Here is a 23,814-nt window from a genome sequence, read left to right as displayed (position 1 = left end):
TGAGTGAGGGAAATGGAGGAGAAATAAGGAAGGATGAAGTGAAGGCAGTTGTTAAGATGATGAAAGCAGGTAAGGCACCTGGTCTGGATGGATGCCATGCAGAATGTCTAAAAAAAAAAAGGAGGTATAGTGATGGTGGACTGGCTGGTGAGATTATTTAATGTTTGCTGGAGAGAGGGTAGAGTGCCGGAGGACTGGAGGAGTGGCTGTATAGTTCCACTTTATAAGAGAAAGGGGGACAAATGTGAATGTAGTAGTTTCAGAGGGATTAGCTTGTTAAGTGTAGTTGGGAAGGCTTATGGGAGGATCTTGATTGAGAGGATTAAGAGAGAAACAGAGGGAGTAATTGGTGAGGAACAGTGTGGATTTAGGACGGGTAGAGGTTGTGTAGATCAGATCTTTGAGGTAAGACAAATATGTGAGAAAGCTATAGGAAGGGGGAAGGATGTTTTTTGGGCTTTTATGGATCTGGAAAAGGCTTACAATAGGGTAGACAGAAAGGAACTGTGGGAGGTTATGCAGATATACGGGATAGGAGGAAAGCTTCTAGGAGCTGTCAAGAGTTTTTATGAGAGTAGTAGAGCTTGTGTCAGGATTAGAAATGGAGAGAGTGAGTGGTTCGGGGTAAAGGTGGGACTTCGTCAAGGATGCGTAATGTCGTCCTGGCTGTTCAACTTATACATGGATGGGGTAGTGCAAGAGGTAAATGCAAGGGTAGTGGGTCAGGGATTGGAGATGGTTAAAGAAAATGGAGAAAAGTGGGAGGTGAGCCAGCTGTTGTTTGCGGACGACACTGCGCTTGTGGCAGGATCGGAGGAGGGATTGAGGAAGTTGATGACAGAGTTTGGGAGAGTATGTGATAGAGGAAAGCTAAAGATAAATGTGGGTAAAAGTAAGGTAATGAGATGTACAAGGGGTGAAAGTGGCAGTAGACTGGAAGTGAGCATTAAGGGAGAGCGACTGGAGGAAGTGGATAGTTTTAGATACTTGGGTGGAAATGTGGCAGGAAAAGTTGGAGTAAAGGTGGAGGTAGAATGTAGATTGAGAGAAGTGAGTAAATGCCTTGGTGGAATAAAATGTGTAATGAGGAATAGACATTTGGGAATGGATGCTAAGAGGAGACTATATGAAGGAGTGATTGTGCCAACAGCACTGTATGGGGCAGAAACATGGAACATAAGAGAGGAAGAGAGAAGGAGTTTGAATGTGTTTGAGATGAGGTGTCTGATAAGTATGATGGGTGTTACTAGGCTAGATAGAGTGAGAAATGAGGAGGTGAGGAGGAGAATGGGGGTGGAAAGGGAGTTGGGAGATAGGGTTGATGAAAGAGTATTAGGATGGTTTGGACACATGGAAAGAATGAGTGAAGAAAGACTAGTAAAAGAGGTATGGAAGGCAGATGTGGAGGGAGTGAACATGAAGGGACGTCCTAGGATGAGGTGGATGGATGAGGTGAAGGGGGCTTTGGGGAAGAGGGGAATGTCTGTTGAGGAAGGACGGGAGAAGACAGAAGACAGGGGTGAATGGAGAAGGGTTGTATATGGATGATGTTGTGATGTATGAGGTGGAATGGGCAGGGGGATGGGGGGTGAGGTAGTATGTGTGAGCAAAATTTGACGCAGCCCGAAGGGATTTCTCCCCTTCTTCTCCTTTTATGCATGGGGGGACGGAGAGGGGGGGTCGCCGATTTAATGAAGTGGCCTTGCTGTGGATGTGCTGTGTCTTGCGACACTGCTTCTGACCCAGAGTAGTGGACAAGGTGCAGGGATGACCCGTCATCCAGGAGGTGCTAAGATAAGAGGGAGGGTGGAGGGGTGTGGAGTGTATTCAGGGATGGAATGGGTGGGAATGATTTTATGCCTTTTCCTTTTTGGCTACCTCCCTTGTAAGGGGGAAAAAAGCCTTGGTATATGTATGTATGTACTATCTTGGTTGCATCTAGGGCAGTTTGATACAGTGGTCTGGCCTATTCTGTGTTAGCACTAACACAGCTGTATGGTATCCTGAACAATGCCAGTGTGGATCTCACTTTTCTCTCTGTCCCTCTCTCTTTTTTTGTGGGGCTGATGTCTGGGGGTATTGATGAAGTACTGAGTTAATTTGTCTGTCTTGAAATGACTAGTGATCTAGGTGTGGATGTATTATGTGGTGTGGGTGAGAGGTTATATGTTTGAGTAATAAGTTGCAGTGGTGTATTTTTGTTATATTCAGTTGGTAGTGTTTGTGTGATAGAATGAGATGATTGATTGTGGTTGAGGGCTCTACCACAGAATTGTGTACATATCATTTTCATATGATATTCTATGGGGAGGTTTTTGGTTTGTGTACCTTCAGCATAGGAGTTTTTAACTTTCTTTACTGACCTTCCTGTGTATTTGTTGGTGAAGGGAGAAGTAGCATTTGCTTGTATTTTTTTTTTTTTTCTTAAACTATTTTTGTATTTTCTGGAGTGGTGGGTTTGAAACTTGTTTTGAAGAAGTGTTTGTTGCATTGCTATTTTGATGATGGTTTTTTTCTCTTGGGTTGCTCCTATTGTTAAATAGGTGGGGGGTGATTTATTTTGGCACTTTTGATGGTTCTTATTACTTTCTGAAACTTTTTATACCTTATTTTCCATCTATTTTGTTTGTTCTTTCTATTTTTTTGGTTGCTGCCTGCTGTTTATCAGCTTAGTAATGTTTTTGTACAACTGCTGTACTGTTATTTTTCTTGCTTTGTTAGATCATGTTTTCTTTTTAGTGTATTTCTCTTTTTTTGGGGGGAGGGGCTTTCTCTTGTGTGTATTTTTTCCTGTAGTCTCTAGAAATGTGTTATTTTGCTTGTCTTCTAGATGGTCAATACTATTTCATCCACTGCTCTATGGATGGTAACTGATCTATGTCAAAGGTCTCTAAAATTTTCTTTACATTCTCTGTGTATTCTTGCAATTTCACTTTTTTGTAGTTTATGAATATTCTTGGTATGGGGCTTGTCTTTTCTCTTCTAGCCCTATGGTAACTTTGACTGGGAGAGATCTTGTATGGTTTCCCATGTTGTTTGTGTTTGTGGGGAGGGCAAGCATGTTGTTATGTCAGGGGATGTTGCTTGTTTGTTATGTTGAGGAGGTTGCCTAGTGGAATGGCTGCTGGAGTTCATTATGTTTAGGCTGAGGAATTGCTTTGCTGTTTGTGTGTTAAACCAGACTGAGTGATGTGCATTTGGACCTGCCAGTATGTAGTTTGTTAGCAAGTTGGTTACTTGGAGTTGAGGGCCTCAGGTGGTTGATGTAGTGGGTGGTATGTAAATATTTGTAATGTAGTCAATTTTCTTGATCTGTATTTAGTTGAGATTATGGTGTCTTTGAGTGTTTGTTTGGTTTCTTTTTATTTTGCTGGGAAAAGGTATGTTGTATATCAGTGTTATCAGTCCACTACATGTAAGCCTCACAGAAAAATCTCTCTCACATCTGGTAAGAATCACACAGGCACAACTGCATTCAGGACACCATCCAGCACTGAAACAGTAAAAACACAAAATAGGCCTGGCAACAAATTCAAATTGCCCCAGATGCAAACACCACACAAAAATACAGAGCACCTCATACTACTGTATCCCATACTAGCAATCCCTAGACAACAAAATATATCTTCCCTGAGTGGTTTATAGACCTACCTGGGGGCCACTCTGCAAGAGAGACAAGGGGAAACTGACTGAATGAAAGAGGAACATAAATTTATTGGTTTTGGTGAATTTCATTGCTAGATCAAATGATCCAAGAGATGGAGTGGTGGTTTGGAGTGTCACGCAAGAATTATTGTGGACAGATGATATTCAGATGTATTCAGAAAGGGGGTTTACGATATCAAACAATTTTAAGAAGAGAATCAAACATAAGTATACATGGGAAAAGGTAGGGGAAGGGTGGATGATAGGGCATTAATAGACTATGTATTGTAATAGACTATGTACTCTGAGGGAGGATTGGTGGAGTTCTAGATATATCTTTATAGAATAGAGTGCGGGTATCCAATAATGTTTTGGTAGATGGGAAATTGAGAAGGGAGGAAAAGTGGAGGAGGAAAAGGGAGGAAGAAAAATGCTGAACGTACACAAAAGGAATATGAAGGATAAAGAGAGAGAATACTAGAAAAAGCTGAAAGAAGTATGGGGGGCAGTAAATGGGGAATCAGTAGAGGAATGGATATGTTTCAAAGAGGAAGTGATAAATTGAATAAAGATATGTGGAATGAGTTGGGTGGGAATGAATGAAAAAAGAGGTAGTGAATGATGAAGGTGGTGAAGAGGTGAGGGTGGTGGTATTTATTTAATTGTAGTATACAGGAAAGGAGCAATGCTTATTGGGTCCTGTTTCCTACTCTCCAATTGATCATACCTAGTCTCAAATCTATGTACAGTTCCAACTTAATATATATTCTTGATTTCCAATGATTATGCTTTGATGTGAATTCATGTATTGTTCCAGCTTAGGCTATATCACCTTTTAAGCTATCCCAAATATTTATGCATCTACATGGAAAACTGTACTTCTTCACATCCTATAGAGATGTGGTCTTTCTTAATTTGTTCCCATGATCTCTTAAAGCCCTCCTATCCTTAATCAGGAGATCTGTCAATGTAGTCTATCCCCTATACTGACCTGAATACTGTAATCATATCACCTCATTCTCTTTGATCTTTCAAAATTGGCAGACCCATTGCTTTTAGTCTTTCCTCATATGGTTTATTTGCCTGGCTGGGGACCAGTTTAGTTGCTGCCCTTTGTACTCTCTTGATCTTGCTTATATCCTTCATTCTGTGTGGGGGCCATACTACTTATGTATATTCCAGTCTTGGATAGATCAGGGTTTTGGTGAGTTTTTCATCATATCTTTATCAATATAGTGAAAATCCACTTTCTTCTGCAGCACTCCATCCATCTCTCCCACAATCCTGCTGTCTGTCATGTGACAGGTTGTCTTTTATAAACACTCCCAAACCTTTCTATGAGCTACTGCCCATTTCCAGTACTTTGCAATACTTTGTTTTTTGGTATTGAAATTAATTTTCTATTCTTTTAACAATAATCTACAGTACTTGCTTTTTACTTTTCCCATGATTTTTGCATCATCTGCAAACATGTTGGCATTGCTTGTTCCATTGTGTCATTGACATAAACATTTATGGTGCAAACTCTGAACCTTGTGGAACTCTGCTCGGTACTGCTCTCCATCTTGACATCTTAGCCTTTACTATTGTCCTCATGTATCTTCCATTCATAGAATCTTTCATGCATTTGAGAAATTTGCCTCTCACTTCTCCAACATGCTCCAATATCCACGCAAGTTTACTGCGAGGCACTTTATCAAAAGCCTTCTCTAGGTTGATGCACACAGTCCACCCACCCCTCTCTCTCTTGCAGCACATCAAACATTCTAAAGTAAAAGCTTACAAGGTTCGACACACACGACTTCCTAGATCTGAAGCCAAACTGTCTGTCAGAATGTTCATCTCTTCAAGATATTTGGTCTATGGTGGAAAAGAAGATGTGAGCATATGAAGATCAGTTGCAATGTAGAACTTGGGAAACATGTGAGAGGTACAAAAAGAGGAGAGAAGCAAAATGCAAAGTGAGGGAGGCAAAAAGGAGGGTAGATGCAAAATGGGATAGGACTTTGGCAGAAATTTTTGAAAAGAATGAAAATATGTTTTGGAAGGAAGTGATGAGTGTGAGGGGGTTAAGTCAGGTAGAGAGGAAAAGAAAAAATGTGCACATATTAATGGAAGTAAAAGCAGTAAAAGGAAGATGGGTGAAGTATTTCAGAGAATTGCTGAATATGGAGGGTAGGGAGTGATTGATTGTGGTAATGGGAGATGCTAAGAAAACTGTTGTGATGGGAGAAGGAAAATATAGGCCTATTCGAAATATTGAGATACAAAGAGCACTGAAAGTGATAAAAGCTGGTATACACACATACACACACATACTCTATGTTGTTGGTGTTATTGAGGTAATAAATTTTATGGTTTGGCTATTCCTTTGTTCACATAAAAGGAAAATTGTACATTTGAACTCACTCAGAATAAAGGTTGGTAACCATTGTCTTTGATATTTGATGGAAGGTGGTGATGTCTATCTACAATGTTGCAGTTATCAGGGCAATCCTAAGCAACAATGGTCTTTAACTTATGGTTAACTCATTGGCCAAAAACTAGCTGCTTTTCTTTTTTGTTGTATGTATAATAGTAAGACTCATCTGAGGTCTTCCATATCCAAGCTGCCAAGGTAGCCTGAAAATGCTAGATAGATATGTGTATACTCACCACATTAGTTCCTCGGCCAGACTGACCCATGATGCCATGGGTGCCTCCACCACTAATACCCGAGAAGTTAATACTTGAAGAGGTGGACAAAGCTGCATCAGGACCTGAGGATAAAATTCATAGCACCATTAACTTTATTGTTCTTCCAGGGCATGAATGTACAGAACTGTTATACATATACCAAAGGCTTTTTCCCCCTTATATGGGGGGTAGCCAAACAGAAAAAGGCATAGAAACCACTCCCACCCATTCCATTCCCTACATATCCCACTCCCCTCCACCCTCCCTCTTATCTTGGCACCTCCTGGATGACGGGTCATCCCTGCATCCTGTCCACTGCCCTGGGTCAGAAGTAGTGTTGCAAGACACAGCACATCCACAGCAAGGCCGCTCATGCAGAAAAGGAGAAGATGGGGAGAAATCCCTTTGGGCTGTGTCAAATTTTTTCTTGTACATACTTCCTCACCCCCCATCCGCCACCCACTCTCCCTCATGCATCACAGCATCATCCATACACAACCCTTCTCCATTCACCCCTATCTTCTGTCCTCACCCGTCCTTCCGCAACAGACATTCCTCTCTTTTGTAATGCCCCTTTCACCCCATCCATCCATCTCATCCAAGGACGCCCCTTCATATTCACTCCTTCCACATCTGCCTTCCATACCTCATTTACTAATCTTTCTTCACTCATTCTTTCCATGTGTCCAAACCATCCTAATACTCTTTCATCAACCCTATCTCCCAGTTCCCTTTCCACCCCTGTTCTCCTCCTCACATCATGAGAAAAAAATTTGATGCAGCCCGAAGGGATTTCTCCCAGTCTTCTCCTTTCTGCGTGGGGGGATGGAGAGGGGGGGGGGTTGCTGAATTTATGAAGCGATCTTGCTGTGGATGTGCTGTGTTTTGCAACACTGCTTCTGACCCAGGGCAGTGGACAGGATGCAGGGATGACCCGTCATCCAGGAGGTGTTAAGATGGGAGGGAGGGAGGAGGGTGGAGAGGAGTGGAATATATGGGAAATGAAATGGGTGGGAGTGGTTTCTGTGCCTTTTTCTTTTTGGCTAACCCCCGTGTACGGGGGAAAAAGCCTTTGGTATATGTAGGTATGTATGTATTTATTTATTTATTGGGGATGGCCGGCAGATTTTGCTTGACGTGAGCTAACCCAAAAACATTCTCCAAAAAGATTAATTATCTTCATTTTTGTTATTATTTGGTAACCCCCATGTACAGGGGAAAAAGCCTTTGGTATATGTATGTATGTATTATTTGGTATGTGCTTGGAATGGCAATACACTACCCAAAACCATCCAGTTAAGATATCTGTGTTGTTATTGAATTAAAAATAAGGATTAAAGCCTTGCCATTGAGAATATTTATTTAGAAATAAGTATGCATATTCCAATACGCATGTAGAATAACCTTGGAAGAAAAGAATAAAGTTGCATAAGTAATCAGTGGATTCAAAAGGAGAAATGGGTTGTGTTTTGTTTTTTTTCCTAACCTTGCGGCATTACAGAAAACCCCCATGGTTGGATAATAAAAACACAAATTATTCATATGGGGGCTATTACACTTTAGCTACAAAATATGTAATCTATTTTCTAATAAAAAATAAAACATTATTTGTGTTCCAGTATAATACATAAAAGCATTACTTTAATACATAATAACATAGCCAACAACTACAGATAGTATGTAAATTATATATGCATTATATATATATATATATATATATATATATATATATATATATATATATATATATATATATATAAATATATATATAAAAAAATATATATATATAAATATATATATAAATATATATATATATATAAATATATATATAAATATATATAATTATACATAAATAGTTACCTTTGCCTTCCAGCAACCCTTTGTCCATAGGTGTTTGCACAACCATATAGTTCGATGGGGGCACACTCTCTGGATCTCTGCATGAAACAAAGTTATCACATACCACCACTGTATGAGAATACATTCAATAATAGTTACTTTTATATTCAAGGAGAAAACCTTTTGGAAATATTTTCATGTAAGTGAATAATGATTTTTTTTTCCCATTTTCAGCTTCTGCACCTAACTCATACAGTCTTTGGATTACATTTTTTTTCTACCATTTTTACATGTTCATATAAATTCAGCAGGAAACTCATTATATTCTACTTTACATGCACCTTCTCACATTTACCCTTTATGTTTTTGTTTGATATATTGTCCACTCTCCTGGCTAACTTACTTAGACAGTCCATCTCCAATACAAGTACATGCAAATTCCTATTATTCGACCTTGGTGAGACCTGAGATAGATTGGACAACCAGAAAAATCAGATGTTTGGGCCTTCACTATGAGGGGCACCTAAGTATGAGGCTATTTTTCAGGACTGAAAACTCCACATAGGCCATGAGAAAAGCAGGTGCTGTATTTAACATATATTGTAGTATACAGGATGACTGGGTGTACAAGATGACCTAAGGATTTCCATTTAAATAGTAGGTTTTGAGCAATCCTTGCTATATAAGACTACCTCAAGTTTTTGTGGGTCAGGTGAGCTGTAGCTTCCCAGCAGACCCTTAAGGCTCTGATTTTCTTGTGTTTCAGGAGTATTTTAACTATGTTTCAATCAACAAACTTTGTATGTAACAATTCTGGTGTCTTGGTTGTTTAAAATTTATCCAGTTCTTTTAAAAAAAATGGTCAAATATTGTAAAATGCATACTATAATACACATCAAATGTACCTGACTAGTATAAACACTATTGTAGTGATGTCATTTAGGCATCTGTTACTTTACAGGAACTAACATGGTATTAAGTATACCATAGTAACACTATTTACTTGCAATGTATTTACAGACTCACTTATGGTATATACAATATTATATTGTAATATATTAAAAATGTTGTTATAAAGTACACTGTTAGTATTTTCTTTAATTTGAAAATATTTTTTTCCTTCAGGAGACTATTGGTGGGGCTGTGTTTGAACTGTTTGCACCAGTTTTTCATCTACTCTATTGCTTATATATTCTGTTCATCAGCTGCTGCAAATGGTGACTGGTGTCTGTTCCCTAAGTTTGCTTTACTGTTATTTTAATATAATCTTATTATTAATCTAACTTCCCATACATACATGCAAGTATCAGTGGGTGGAAAATACTGAGTTTAAGAACCATAGGATCTGAGTGTTTTACAGTGTTCTCCATCAATATATATAAATATCAGTAGAAAGTAAAGAGTTGTAGAACTGTACAGTGCTTGACATAGGATTGGTCCACCAAAGCTGTGGTGGACCAGTGGAATGTCAAAAATGGAAAACCCTTAAGGGGGGTAAGTTTTCACACCACTTGAATGTGCCACCTACCATCCTAGCATTGTGGGTGAAGCTAATAATTCTGCCAGAATCCAACAAACTCGGTTGCTGTTTTGCCACTGTGGAGGGAGGATCTGTGCCATGAGTGTCCTATGTGCCCTTGCCTCTCAGCCCTTACCACCACATGTTCTAACCCCCGTCAGTGTTGTGAATATGGGGTCTAGTAAGGTTTTACTGCAGTAAACCACTGTCTAGCTCATAGCACTAAAGAAATCCAGTTGAATAATGAGGGAAATGTGCAATCCTGCAATTCACAGTTTGAACTTATACATCACCAAACACTTCAGGGCTACTTTCCTTGATTTTCCTTCCATTTGCTTGTGGATTAAATTCAACCTGACATTTTAAAACTGTCTGGGCCCTTTTATTGGTATTCAGTGACTCTCCAGGCCTCTTTTTATGAGCAGAAATGGAAAGGCCACCCTCCCGTTAAAATTGGCAACCCAACGTCTAACACTTCATGTACACACACCAACCTGTTCAACTATTTCCTTCGCTGTATGACTGGATTTCTTTAGGGCTAGGATCTGGGCAATGATTTCCAGTGATAAAGCCTTACTAGAGCCCATATTCACAACACTGACGGGGGGGTTAGATCATGTGGTGGTGGGGGTTGAGAGGCAGGGACACATGGGACACCCACAGCACAAATCCTCCCCCCCCCACAGTGGCAAAACAACAACCAAGTTTGTTGGATTCTGGCAGGATTATTAGCTCCACCCACAATGCTAGGATAGTAGGTAGCACATTCAAGTGGTGTGAAAACTTACCCCCCCCCCTTAACCCCTTCAATACGGGCCAAAATCTCGTGGGCAGCATTTGCTGCCAGACGTGTGATGTTGCGTCATAATACTTGCATTATAAAAAATAAAGTTACCGCTGTATTGCTCGTTCTCTTTCACCCATGAATTTTGATAACCATAGAAAATATGATGAAGCCAGTTTACAGAGTATGGGGGTCACGCAGGTACAACTACAATATATATAATCAAGTCGCTGACATCGGCATCCTCGCATACCCACTTGCTCCTCATGACACCTACGTAGGCATCATCGTATTGAAGGGGTTAAGGGTTTTCCATTTTTGACATTCCACTGGTCCATGTGGCACAGCCCTGGTGGACCAATCCTACACTGTAGGATCTATGCGAGTGTTTTACACTACCTTTCTCCATTGACATTGGTACCACTCCAAACAAGAGGTTCTGATTTTATATCGGGTGTATGAGACAACCCCTTTTTTTTCTTAAAGTTCAATAAGGAAACTTTTGCCACTAAATTTGTTGCTAACACTAAACTATTGATAAACTTCAATTATTCAAGGTTTCATACCACACTCTAATAAAACTACATTATTTCTTTGCTTAATAGAGCCTTAGGCAGTTTAAAGGCTAAAAATACAAGGCATTAATAAGCTCACAGAACTACATACGCATTGAGGGCGAGGACGTCCAGTTCACATTCATTAATGAGCCAGGCAGGGTGTTCCAAGAGCAGAGTCATGTCTAACTCTTGCACCTCCTTCACTGTTGCCAGTGCTATAGAACCAGGGTTAATCTGAAAGAAAAAGCAATGAAGAATACAAATAAGAAAAAAAGAAAAGAAGAAGAAGAAAAAAAATTGAGAGTTGGGCATGTCACAAATATTTAATCTATCATACAATCTAGAGTGCAAAACATAACCACGAACAAAATCTTACTACATGCATTCCAAAAGGCCTTATCCCCTTATAAGAGCCCCTTCACCCATCCATCTCATTCATGGTCTTCCACTCATGTTCACTCCACCCATCTCTGCCTTCCACTCTCATTTAGGTGGTGTTCCTTCTCTCATTCTTTGCATATGTTCAAACTATCCCAGTATTATTTCACCAACCATGTCTGCCAGTTCCCTTTCCTTATAAGGGGGAAAAAGCCTATTGTCACATAGATAGATTCTCTATTTTTGAATGAGGGGATGAGGAGGGAGGGTCACCATGTAAATGAAGCAGCTGTCCCTGCTATGTCTTGCTGCATTGCTTCTGATCTGGGCAGTGGGTGGGGGGCTAGGGATGACCCTTAATCCACAGAAGGGAAACAAACTGGGCTATGGATGGGAGTGGGATGGGTGCATATATTGGCAGGCTACCTCCCTTATAAAGGGAAAGAAGCCTTTTGGCATTCAGATACATATATAGATAGAAACTCAGGGCAACAATTATTATCATTATCGGTACTAAGACATGAAGACTTGTATGAAACAAAGAAAAACCTTTGGTTTTCTAAATGACCCACCTTATTGATGCAAAAGGCAGTTATGGAGTCTTGGTCTTTGTGAATGACCTTGACAGGTTCCAATGACATCTGATTGTTCTCTGATGCCACATGCTCTGATGTGTCATGGTGGCTCTCACCTGCTCCAGCCTCTGATGCGACCTCAGTCCCGGTACCATCAAGTCCATCACCTGAATCACTCATATCCTCTTCTGAAGTATGAAATGAAACAATCAACTTGAATTGTAGGACATGATACCTACTGATGGAAATAAGTTGAAGGGACCAAAAGTGTACTAAGGCTTTGGGCAAGGAAAGGGGTTGGTGCTCTAGGTTCTCATGATCTATCTATTAATTCACTTATTTACTTTTACACATGTGTATTTTTTTGAGATATTGTAAAATATTATCTTATAGACACTGATATAAATAAATACCAGTAAACTGGTCCAATAGAGAAGCATATTTATATATATTTATATATATATTTTTTCAGGCCCAACTTCTCTTGCTATCAACTTTGATTGCATTTCCTCCACCTTTTCATATAAAGAGAGATGGTGACTGGCAACTGCTTTGCTCCTCCTACTCCTAAAAGCTGATGTCACAAAAGCAGTTCCACAGGAGAAAAGTATTTTTTTTCCCCCCAAACAGCATCTGCTTTCTTTTGTCCCTTTTATATGCTTCCCTTGTTCTTATTTGCTCTTCATATGATTGCTTTGTCTCTGCCACCACCACCACCACCTTCATCTCTTTATCCCACCATCTGATACCTCTCCTGTCATCCTCATCTCATGCACCATCTATGTACACTTAACACTTTCTCCATGAAACATCCTCATGCTTCATGTATCTAGATTTTTTCCTGTGTAATTCCCTTAAGGAGAGTGCAGGATATACGAGGTCTGTTAAAAAAAAATACACGGACTAACGCGTCATAAAGCAAAATGTACTTTATTTAGAAGTTACAGATCTGGGTCCCCTTCAAAGTACTCTCCTCCCCAACGCACGCACTTATCCCAACAATGTTTCCACTTGTTGAAACAGTCCTGGTATGTTTCTTTTGTAATGTCCTTCAGCTCCTTTGTTGCATTTGCCTTGATCTTCGGAATCATCTCAAATCTTTTTCCTTTCAAGGGTCTATTGAGTTTGGGGAACAAGAAAAAATTGCAAAGAGCAAGGACCAGGTGAGTAGGGTGGTGGGGAAAACAGTGATCAAGTGTTTGGCCAAAAACTCATGAGTTCTGAGGGATGAATGGGCTGGAGCATTGTTGTGATGGAAAAACCAGTTGCAACTCCTCCACATTTCTGGCCTTTTGTGACAGATGGCATCTCTCAGACGTTTCAGAACTTCAGTGTAGTAAGTCTGGTTCACTGTGGAGCCTTTGGGGAGGTACTCATAGTGAACAACACCCTTAGCATCGAAGAAAACTGTCAGCATCACCTTGACCTTGGATCGAACTTGGCAAGCTTTTTTGGGGTCTGGGGGATGTTTCACTTATCCACTGGGATGATTGGACCTTTGTTTCAATGTCAAAACCATAAACCCATGATTCATCACCTGTTATGATCCTGGACAAGAAGTTTTCATCTTCTGAATGATCAAGCAGTTCCTGACAAACCTGGACGTGATGGGCTTTTTGTTTATCTGTCATCAGGCGTGGCACAAATTTCGCAGCAATGCAGTGCATCTTCAATTTTTTCATCAAAATCTTGTAACAAGATCCAACTGATATCCCACACTCTTCAGCAAGCTCCCTGACAGTCAGATGTTGATTTGCCTGCACCAGGGTGTTGATTTTGTTGATGTGTAGGTCGTTGGTTGATGTGGAAGGATGTCCAGGATGCTCATCATCTTCAATGGACTGTCAACCATCCTTAAAATGCTCATGCCACTTGAAACATGCCGTACGCTTCATAGCAACATCACTGTAAGCCGTGTTAAGCATAGCAAAAGTTTCAGTTGCAGATTTTCCAAATTTAACACAAAATTTCACAGCAAGTCATTGCTCCTTCATGTCATTCATTCTAAAATCTGCCAAATGAAAAAATTGCATTTCACTAAAAACTGCATAGCTAATACACAAATAAAGATATCTGCAATCGTGAAATGGCATCGTAATCAGCTGATCTGTGTGAACCTAGCAAAGCCAAGCGGATTTCCCTGGAACCAACTGGAGCCATGCAATTCAAATAGTCCCTGTATTTTTTTTAACAGACCTTGAAGGTATGAGGGGGATGGTAAACTGACACAGCCTGATGGGATTTCTCCTTGTCTTCTCTGTTTATTTGTGAGGAGGGCAGGGAGGACTGCCATGTAAATGAAGCAGTGGGGGTAAACCAGTTTCAGCTTTTGGGCCTTGCGGTAGCCGTGCAGTGTCTTGCTGCTTTGCTTCTGACCTAGGCAGTAGGCGGGAGACAGGGATGGCCCATCATCTACAAGGAGCTATGAGATTTTTCAAAATGGATGGGTGGATGGTGGGTGCATGCCTTGGTTGGCTGCCTCTCTTGTGAGGTGGGAGAAGTCTTTTGGTATACAGACTGACAGACAGTAATTTTTCATACACCAAATGAAAATTCATTAGTTTTTGTTTTGTAACAAAGATATGTTGCTCTAGTCCTTTGACTGATTCACTCATCAATTCAGTAAACTTTTCATTAGGAAGTCTTTTCTTTTTAATCACTGTCATCTTCACTACTTCCCAAGTTTTTATCACCATTTTGAATGATGTTAGTATTTTCAGTGTATGCAAGAACATTTGCTGGTTCTTTGTTGATATTAATCCACATGCTAGATTTTTTTTTTATCAAGATTATTGGAGTAGTATTTATATTTGCCACTGCCAGTGATGATCTCATTCCTAATAGAAGCCACAGCTGGGGTTGAATCTAAACAAAATAGGCTAAGATTCTCACAAAACTGCAAAATCACCCCCAAAGAGTGCATTGTTGCAGTGTAAATGTAAATAAGCATGCCCTACACACAACACCTCCTGTGTCTGCCTAGTAAACTAGTTTGGTGGCTGCAGGAATTTCAAATTATCTTTCATAATATTGTCCAGACTATAGGAGGTGTCAGACTATCAGTTGCTGGAAATTTGGTGGTCTACCTGTACAATGATAAGAAATATGATGCTAAATATCAAATTCCTAACTTACCTTCTTCAATGTGCTGCACAGGTTCTGGTATTGGTCGTTTTCTGCCAAATATGTATCTAACAAAGACATGTTGCACATGTTCCTGTCTTACTAGATAATTCCATAACCTCTCGACTGGTTTGACACCTCGCTTTCCACGTCTGTATGATGAATAAAGAAATTGTAAAACTATTGAAATAATTTCAATAAGCTTAATTATGTGAAAATTTTAAATCTGAAGTTGAGCATGCATGAGGAACTGTGCAGAATAAGGAAGAAGATGCATAGAATAATTATTGAAAAAAGCAAATTGTAAGCCTTTAAAAGATAAATGCAATAAAATAAATGCATGTGTCTAATACCCAATTGTATGTGCTGGAGGGTAGACTTACAGTATGCAGTCTGCTCATTTTAATATCTTAATACTGCAAAACCAGAACATTTGTTAACTCACAGCACTACCCACCTCAGCTCATCAAAACTACACTCATATATGAATGTTTTGTTATCTAATCAATATTCATAACAATCTAAGGATAATCAATCAATTAATTAACTATTACCACAGTGGCTGGCAATGGTTCTCAAACCCTCCCAAAGATCTCTCTGGGAAGAAACTTCAGACTGTTATCTGTGCTATATTAGTGTAGAACTATTTCCATGTTACTGGCTACAAGTGGTTTGGGAAGAGGAACAGTCACCACCTCTCCATGTGTGAAAAAGTATAAAAGATACAAATGAAGTTTATAGAGAAATCTTAGGTCCAGTCTGGAGACCATGTGTCCCCTCAAGACTGCACTTCCTAATGGAAGTGAAGGAGTTGATGAGTTTTGCAAATGGGCAGGACCATCTTGCAGGACCCCCACATGCAGGTCCCATCATTGGTCCTCTTTAATGGTAATGGTGGTGCATTGATGAGATTTAACCTGAAGCCTCCGAGGTATTTTGCATGCCATGGTATAGCCGACATAAGAGATCAATGACAGGTTCCTGCAAGTGATAGTCATGCAAAATGGATGTCAGAGAACACCTCTCCCAGCCACCTATCTTCAAAACCCACTAACACTCTCACCTTCATCCACAAGGAACAAAGATAAAAAATAAATACATAAATAAATAAATGAATAAATAAATTTTGGATGGGTGTGGATTGGTAAAGGGTGGGTGCATATCTTGGCTGGCCCTCTCCCTTATATGGGGGAAAGGGCCTTTTGGTATATGTATGAATGTATGTAATGTCTGACAGTGTAAGGAGTTTGGTGGTCAGTCTTGAAGTGTTTGTTTTGTGATGTGAGTATGAATGTATTTTTGCATGGATGCATTAAGTGGTGCAGGTGGTAGGGTAGATATTAGAGTAGTATAGTACCAATGTAGTCTTTTTCATTCAGTTGGTTGTGCTTGTATGGCTATAAGCATCTGGCCTCTTTCCATTACCATTCTATACTTTCTTGAATACAATTCACATCGTCTCTTCCACATTTGCTGTACTTACACAAATGGAGTGTTGTGTTTTTCAAGTATTCCTCTGTACTTAAGGATAGCTGGTCCACTGGCCATTGCATCAGCAAAGCATCCTGGAATGTACTCTGGGGGTGGACCCTTCTTGCCCTCCAAATGAGCTACCATTGATGCCACCCATGAGTCCAAAACACGCAAAATTGAATGCAGTAGTGGACTTTGCATAGGTAGTTCTGAAAACATTTTCACAAATTTAGATTTTTTTCTTGCCTGAAGTGAATTTCTAAAAATTAGGTTTTAAATGGTGCTTACCAGTACTTAACATATTTCTTACCTTAACATCACAAATAATTTCATACTTACTAAGTTATATTCTACTGATGAGTAAGCAGGATGATTTTTTTTTTCTTAACATGCCCTTTCAATAATACCAACAAAACTCAATTTCATGATCTTATGTACAACAAGCTATGAGTATGAGAAGTCATAGTGTTATTTGGGTTATGATATGGCTATAGGAAGACTCTTTCTTATAAATGCATTTCCTGCCATATATAATGCAATTTCTTATAGGAGGAAGTGTGTGTGTGTGTATGGGGGGGACACAGACATCACCCTGCACCTTATATCCTGATAGGTTTGGTAAGCCTCAGGGAAAAAGATAATGATACTAAATTAATACCAAAACACTGATTTTTGACACATTAGTTCCCTGATGACTCCAAAATTAAATATACACTCAGTCCTTGATTTAATGGACCCCCATTTAACAAATTTACAAGGCAATGGACAAAATTTAGTGACTCGGAACAACTTTCTGAGTCCCATCCCCTACTACATGATCAAGGCATATCAACAACCCATTTTCACAATCCTTGATTAGTCGGATATCATATTACAGTAGTTGGGAGATGTTGATGAAAGAGTATTGGGATGGTTTGGGCACATGGAAAAAATGAGTGAAGAAAGATTAGTGAAAGAGGTGTGGAAGGCAGAGGTGGAGGGGGTGAACATGAGGGGGCAAGCAAGGAGGAGATGGATGGATGGGGTAAAATGGGCATTGGGAAAGAGAGAAATGTCTGTTGAGGAAAAAAGGGAGAAGACAGAAGATAGGGGTGAGTGGAGAATGGTTTGTGTATGGATGATGCTGTGATGCATGGAAGGGAGTGGGTGGGGGTGGGGGTGGGGAGGTAAGGGAGTATGTGTGAATGATATTTTGACACAACACGAAGGGATTTCTCCCCGTCTTCTTTTTTTCTGCATGAGGGGACAGAGAGGGGGTTCACCAATTAAGTGAAGTGGCCTTGCTATGGATGTGCTGTGTCTTGCTGCATTACTTCTGACCCAGGGCAGTGGGTGAGATGCAGGGATGACCTGTCATCCAGGAGGAGCCAAGAAAAGAGGGAAGGAGGGGTGGTGAATGGGAGTTCAGTATGTGGGGATGAAATAGATGGGAGTGCGTTTATGCCTTTGACACTGGCTACCCCCCTTGTAATGGGGAAAAAACCCTTGGTGTATGTATGTATGGTTCTTATAGTTATCCACATTTGTTTTCCCATCTATTGTATTTGTGGGTTTTCCCATTTTCTTTCTTTTTGTCTATTTGTTTGATGATGTCTTTGTTAATTTGTTGTGGCAGTTCTTTTTCATGTTCTGTGTTTATACTGTGTGATGATCATAGGTTATGCTGATGCTGTCATATATGAAAGTCTTGATGTTCACCAGTATATTACTATTGCCTTCACACTATCAATCATTAAAATATATAAAAAAATAATATATTACTTAAAGATATAAACCCTATATTTCATTGTAAAGATACACAAATGCAGTAATTCATAAGTGTAAAAAAAGCAAGATATATAGAAAAAGGAAAAAAGAGAAAACAATGAAAATGGTGGTGTGTTAAGCAAGCGTGTCCCCAAGCACTGCTGTGTGTACCTTTGCCCTTACCCTGTAACTCCACACCAGCCACCTCCAGGAACTTGTTAACTACCAACTGTGCCATAAGTACACAAGACATCCGTATGAGACACCACGAGTACGAGTCTGGGTCACAGTGTTCGTTATTTTCAGACAAATTCTGTGAATAAAGAACAAAAACATTTCATAAAATGTATTCATGACACTGAAATAATTCTATGCCTAGTAATGTATAAATCATACGTACATCCAAAGTTGTAAACAAAGTAATTTGTAATCCAGAGTCAAAACACAAAAACATTCTAAAGATTATGTGCTCATACTTTTAAAATAGGATGATTGTATGAGTTCTTGACATTTATGTGTTTAGGGGGAGAGTAGTGGAATGTCTGATGATCTAGGGGAAGAGATTGGATGTAAAGTGGAGGAAGAAGAGAAGTGAAATTTAAGGCAACAATTATTATTCCTTACCATGTTACCATTATAATAAAATAATAATAATTGCTGTCTCAAGTTTCATTGAAAAGAAAACCCACATCCCCATACTGGCTGGAAATAGTCCTCAGGAATGGAAAACCTATGGTTCCTTCCATGGTGGCTGGCAACAATCCTCAGGTCCTCCACAGATCTCACTAGGAAGAAACCTTGGACTGTTGTCTATATTGAATTGGTGTGGGACTATTTCTGTGCCACCAGCTGAAAGTGGTAGGAGGAGGAGGGGAGCAGTTGCTGGGTGTCAGCTCTCCATGTGTGAATATGTGGAAAAAACACAGCTGAAGTTGAGAGAGATAAAACTTGGGCCCAGTCTGGAGATTGGGTGTCAGTCCCTCAGGGCTGCATCGTCTGGAGGTGAGGGGGTTGGCAGGTTTTGAAAATGGTCAGCTCCGATGTTTACCATGAGGAGGTAACCATCACTATCATTAAATTAAACAGAACATACATAGTAGGAAATGCAAAAGCACTATGGCTTGCCTATTGGCAACACACACACATCCGAACTGGAGAAAAATAATTTATATTAATCTATTCATTAGTCTCCATCCAGCCTCTTCATGGACGATAGGTCTCTGTTGGCATGCTCTTCCAATGCAATCATCCAATATATTTTAATGTTATCCTGTACAGTCCCATGTTAGGTAATTGATAAGGATAAGAGAGAAAAATCATGCTTGGAAGTGATATTATCAATGGAGAAAATGCATCAAGAAGAACTGCTGGCAGAGGTTTGGTTTTTGGAACAGTAGTTGACCCTAAGGATGAAGTTGCCATAGAAAATCAAGTGAAATGAAGATGCTGAAGAAATATTTAAAAAACATGCAAAAGTTCAGTACTTACTTAAGGTGCACAAAATCACATGGTGAACAGGCCAGTTTGACAGTGGAAGTAGGGTTCAAGAAAACAAGAGGATATTACAATATAAAAGGATCAGTGGAACTAAATTTAGGAATACATTTATTTTTTTAATCACATGTACTTGGGCTTGGTTATGGTAACAGGTTATGTGTAAAATTGTTTCAAGATTTCCCTTTTTTTCTGACTACAGGAAGACTTTGAAAATAGTATTCCTGTGTATTTTTTCTCAAATCTTCCAAGCTCAGACCTCATTCACAAACTCAAATGCTGCTAGTATTTTGGTGGTAAAACTTTGAGACTGAGGATATACAAGGAACATTATGAAACTTCCTGTGAAGTCTAGAATATAAATATACCTACAGATTAAAATTGTGCAAACTGTACTGGAGTATGTCGGAAGAAAGACCATGTATGTAAGGTAGCCTAATAAAAGTGCCAGCTGCAGCATTCTTTGTAACTGCAAAATCTTGCTAACTTTTTGCTCTCATGCTTCCTACCACTTTCTCCATCCTTGTTAGTCGACCTGTGCTAGAGAAGGAGGCCTGCCACTGTAAAGTCCACTGCATTCCACATTTGCAGAAAGGAAAGTTGAACGAGGTTACACATGACTTATGTCTTCATGTTAAATAATTGGCCAGAATTTTGGAGCTTGAAAATTCTGCTCAATTTGTGTGTTGATGTAAGTCTGTATCTTGACACTAATACAACTAATTTTTTGTGAATAAAAGTTAGTGAAAAAACTTTAGTTAAATTAGCAAGCAATTTAGTTCAGCATTGTTTAGGCACAGAAGCTTATTTTCTTTATAGCAAAGGATATGTGAATGTGCAAGGAAAACCATGATTATGCTAAGGAATAATTTTTAAGCTCAAGGAGCAGTGGTAAAATATTATAGATTTAGTTGGATAGTTAAATGGTGAGAACCAGAAAAGTGAACCTGGTAACCTAAAACACAGTTATGATAAATTACAGACCGAGAGAACAAACTGGAAAAAAGGCAACATGGTTAGATGAAATGAAAGAACAGTGGAAAAATGTACAAAGGGATAAGGTTGAAATGGAAGGTAGTACGGGAGTACAGAATACAAAAGTAAACCATGCTGGGATGAGATGTAGTAACAGTAGTAGTATTAGCTGGGGGAAAAAAAATGAAAAGGGAATGAGGAATACATTATTGCCAGATCAGAAAGAGAAAAACAAGAACTACAAAAACTAAGGAAATTATTCATTGATAAAAATGGTGAGATGTAGAAGCCATGAAACTACAGGCCAATAAGACTGACACTGATCATAGGAAAAATGGTGAAAATTACAAGAAATGCCACAGAATATCATTTAGAAAGCATCTGTCTAATATATGACAGACAACATGGCTTCAAATGTAAATGCTCTTGCAACACTAATCTACAATTTTACAGCACAGTCATCTCAAACTATGACAAAAAGAAGAGAGTAAATTTAATACATCTGGACTTTGAAAAAAAAATTATACTGTCCATCACAGGAGACTATTAACTAAACTCATTTTGTATAGAATAAGAGGTAACTTGCTAAGCTGGTTGAACAATTACAGACAGTGAATTGATCTGCATAGCAAAACTTATAGCTTGAATGATGTCATAAATTGGAGTTCCTCAGGGTTCTGTTCTAATGCCACTTTTGTTCATGGTGCAATAGTATCTAAGAGGTCATGAAAATAAATCAAAACTACATATCTAGTGATTGTGAAAAAATGCATTTTCCATATAGATGCATAAATACTTGGAACAGCTTAGAAGGTGATATGGCCCAAGCTGAAACAATACATGAATTCACATTTAAATACGATAACTGGAAATAAATTATGTACACCAAGTTGGAACTGTACATGAACTTGAGGTGAAGTATGATAAACTGAAGAGAAAAAGACAGAATTCCATGAATGTTGCTACTTTCCTGTATATTACAATTAGGTTAACAAGTACACCAAAAGTCAAACAACTTGTAATCAGAATTATTTGTTTTATTCTATCTATTTTACTTTTCTATATATATATATATTTTTTATATGCTTTGATCAAAAGATGGTATCTTTTCTTAAGATGAAAATATAGAAAATTTAAAATATATAAATTCTAGTGTACTGTATATGTAGCATTAATGTTCAAATTCAAGCAAAGAAAAATTGTTTGGAATGCAAACTATTTGTAAGTTGAATGACCACCAGGAATGAATTGAGTTTAAACTCTAAGGTATTACTGTATTTATCAGTGACAATGATTGTGGCCTTAAATCAAGTCTTCAAAATTGTTGATGAGACTAAGTTCTGCAGAATGGCATGTAATCATTTGGATCAACTGGCTATTGAAGGATATATAGCAATTTACCTAAACACACACTATTATCCACCAATTACTCCCGCTGTTCCTCTTCTAATCATTTCAGTTAACACCCTCCCATATGCCTTTTCAACAATCTGATCCCTCATAAACTACGGCATTCACATTTGTCCCCTTTTCCATTTACAAAGTGGTACTATAAAAGGACTCCAGTCCTCTGGCACACTCCCCTCCTTTAGGCACACATTAAACAACCTCACTAGCCAATCCAGTATAGCCATTATTACCTTAATTGGACACTGCATCACACCCATCCAACCCAGATTCCTTACTAGCTTTCATAATTTTCACTGGTCTTTGTTCCTAATTTTTCCTATATCCCTGTCATATTCCTCTCCCATTACAGTCCTGGCTCCTTCCATTGCCACAATCAATCCATCCCTCACCTCCTCCACTTTCAACAATTCACTGAAATATTCTATCCATCTTCCCTTTACATCCATTAACATCGGTCCATCTGCACCTTTCACCTTTTTCTTTCTACCTGACTCATCTCCTCACTTTCTTCACTTCCTTCTAAAACATCTTTTTATTTTTTTTTTAAATTTCAGTCAAACTCCTACCACATTTTACATTTGCTCAACCCTTTCCCTTCCTCGTCTTATGTTTTCCTTCTTTCTTCTTGTACCTCTCATATGATTGACAACACATTTAGATTTGTACACGAGTTCAAATCTAAATATGATAATTGGAAATCAAAGATTAAGTTGGAACTGTACACGAATTAAAAAAAATTGAGAATAGGAGATGGGACCCAATGAGTGTTGATCTTTTCCTGTATACTACAATTAGGTAAATACATAATGAATTACTGAAAAAAAAATGGGATGTCCCTCATTGAGAGTGCATAGAAATGACATAATTATGACATTTAGATTAAGAAGAAGAAAAAAAAGGGGGGGGGGTAGAAAGAATCTGCTGGTATAAAATGAAAGATCATCAAGAGTGATTAAAAGGTGCTAGAAAGTATAGCTTTTTATGGAAATGAAAAATGAAAATATATAGGTGAACAACATAAACAAATTTAATGCAAAGTTTCATTAGTGGAAGCAAAGAGACAGGACCCCATGAGCACAGCTCCAACCTCATATACACCCATCCCTCCATTTAACTGACAAAAGGAAGGGAGCATCAATATGAAAAATATAACAGATTCACTATGTCTACTGTAATTCAATACCAGACTTACCCTAGGATTGTGAGGATGGGTTCTTGATTCATGATCATACAGTGAGAGGCCTCAGTAATTCATTCTGAGTCACTGGATTTTGTCCATTGCCTCCAAACTACGTTAACTAGGGGACCGTTAAATTCAGGGCTGTGCACTACAACTAGGTACAACTAGGCAAATACACACATGCATACACTTTTTTAAAGAACTGAGTAGAAGCTTCACACTTAACATACCTTTGGTTCCTTGAATATATCATCATCCTCTTCATATTCATCTTCAAGTTCTTCATCATCGCTAGTTGATGAGTCATAATCTATATTTTCATATTCTGAAGGCAGTGGGGGCTGGTTTGAATAAGAAAATAAAATAATTTAATTTCCTCCCAAAATATCTTTTTATTATTTTCAAGATTCTATGTCAATGACCTACTCCACTTTATATCT

The 23,814-nt window shown here is 38.8% G+C and overlaps 1 protein-coding gene across 8 annotated transcripts in view; it reads right to left on the bottom strand.

Annotated features, from left to right (window-relative positions):
• Positions 1 to 23,814, bottom strand: part of Rbcn-3A (rabconnectin-3 alpha) — a 146,878-nt gene that overhangs the window by 32,559 nt on the left and 90,505 nt on the right. For all 8 annotated transcript variants that reach the window (XM_076197637.1, XM_076197642.1, XM_076197641.1 and 5 more), the window contains 8 exons: positions 23,605 to 23,715; positions 18,499 to 18,628; positions 16,580 to 16,778; positions 15,109 to 15,248; positions 11,971 to 12,161; positions 11,130 to 11,254; positions 8,182 to 8,258; positions 6,301 to 6,404 (listed from right to left, as the gene is read on the bottom strand). In XM_076197637.1, coding sequence (XP_076053752.1) covers positions 6,301 to 6,404; positions 8,182 to 8,258; positions 11,130 to 11,254; positions 11,971 to 12,161; positions 15,109 to 15,248; positions 16,580 to 16,778; positions 18,499 to 18,628; positions 23,605 to 23,715 — 1,077 coding nt within the window. The remainder of the gene's footprint in view (positions 1 to 6,300; positions 6,405 to 8,181; positions 8,259 to 11,129; positions 11,255 to 11,970; positions 12,162 to 15,108; positions 15,249 to 16,579; positions 16,779 to 18,498; positions 18,629 to 23,604; positions 23,716 to 23,814) is intronic.

This window comes from Oratosquilla oratoria, chromosome 14, assembly GCF_046742065.1.
Source record: "Oratosquilla oratoria isolate Oo_2021 chromosome 14, ASM4674206v1, whole genome shotgun sequence".
In the NCBI taxonomy this organism is placed as follows: domain Eukaryota; kingdom Metazoa; phylum Arthropoda; class Malacostraca; order Stomatopoda; family Squillidae; genus Oratosquilla; species Oratosquilla oratoria.
Note: the sequence above shows the minus strand (reverse complement) of the source record. Positions and strands in the feature narration are given on the sequence as shown.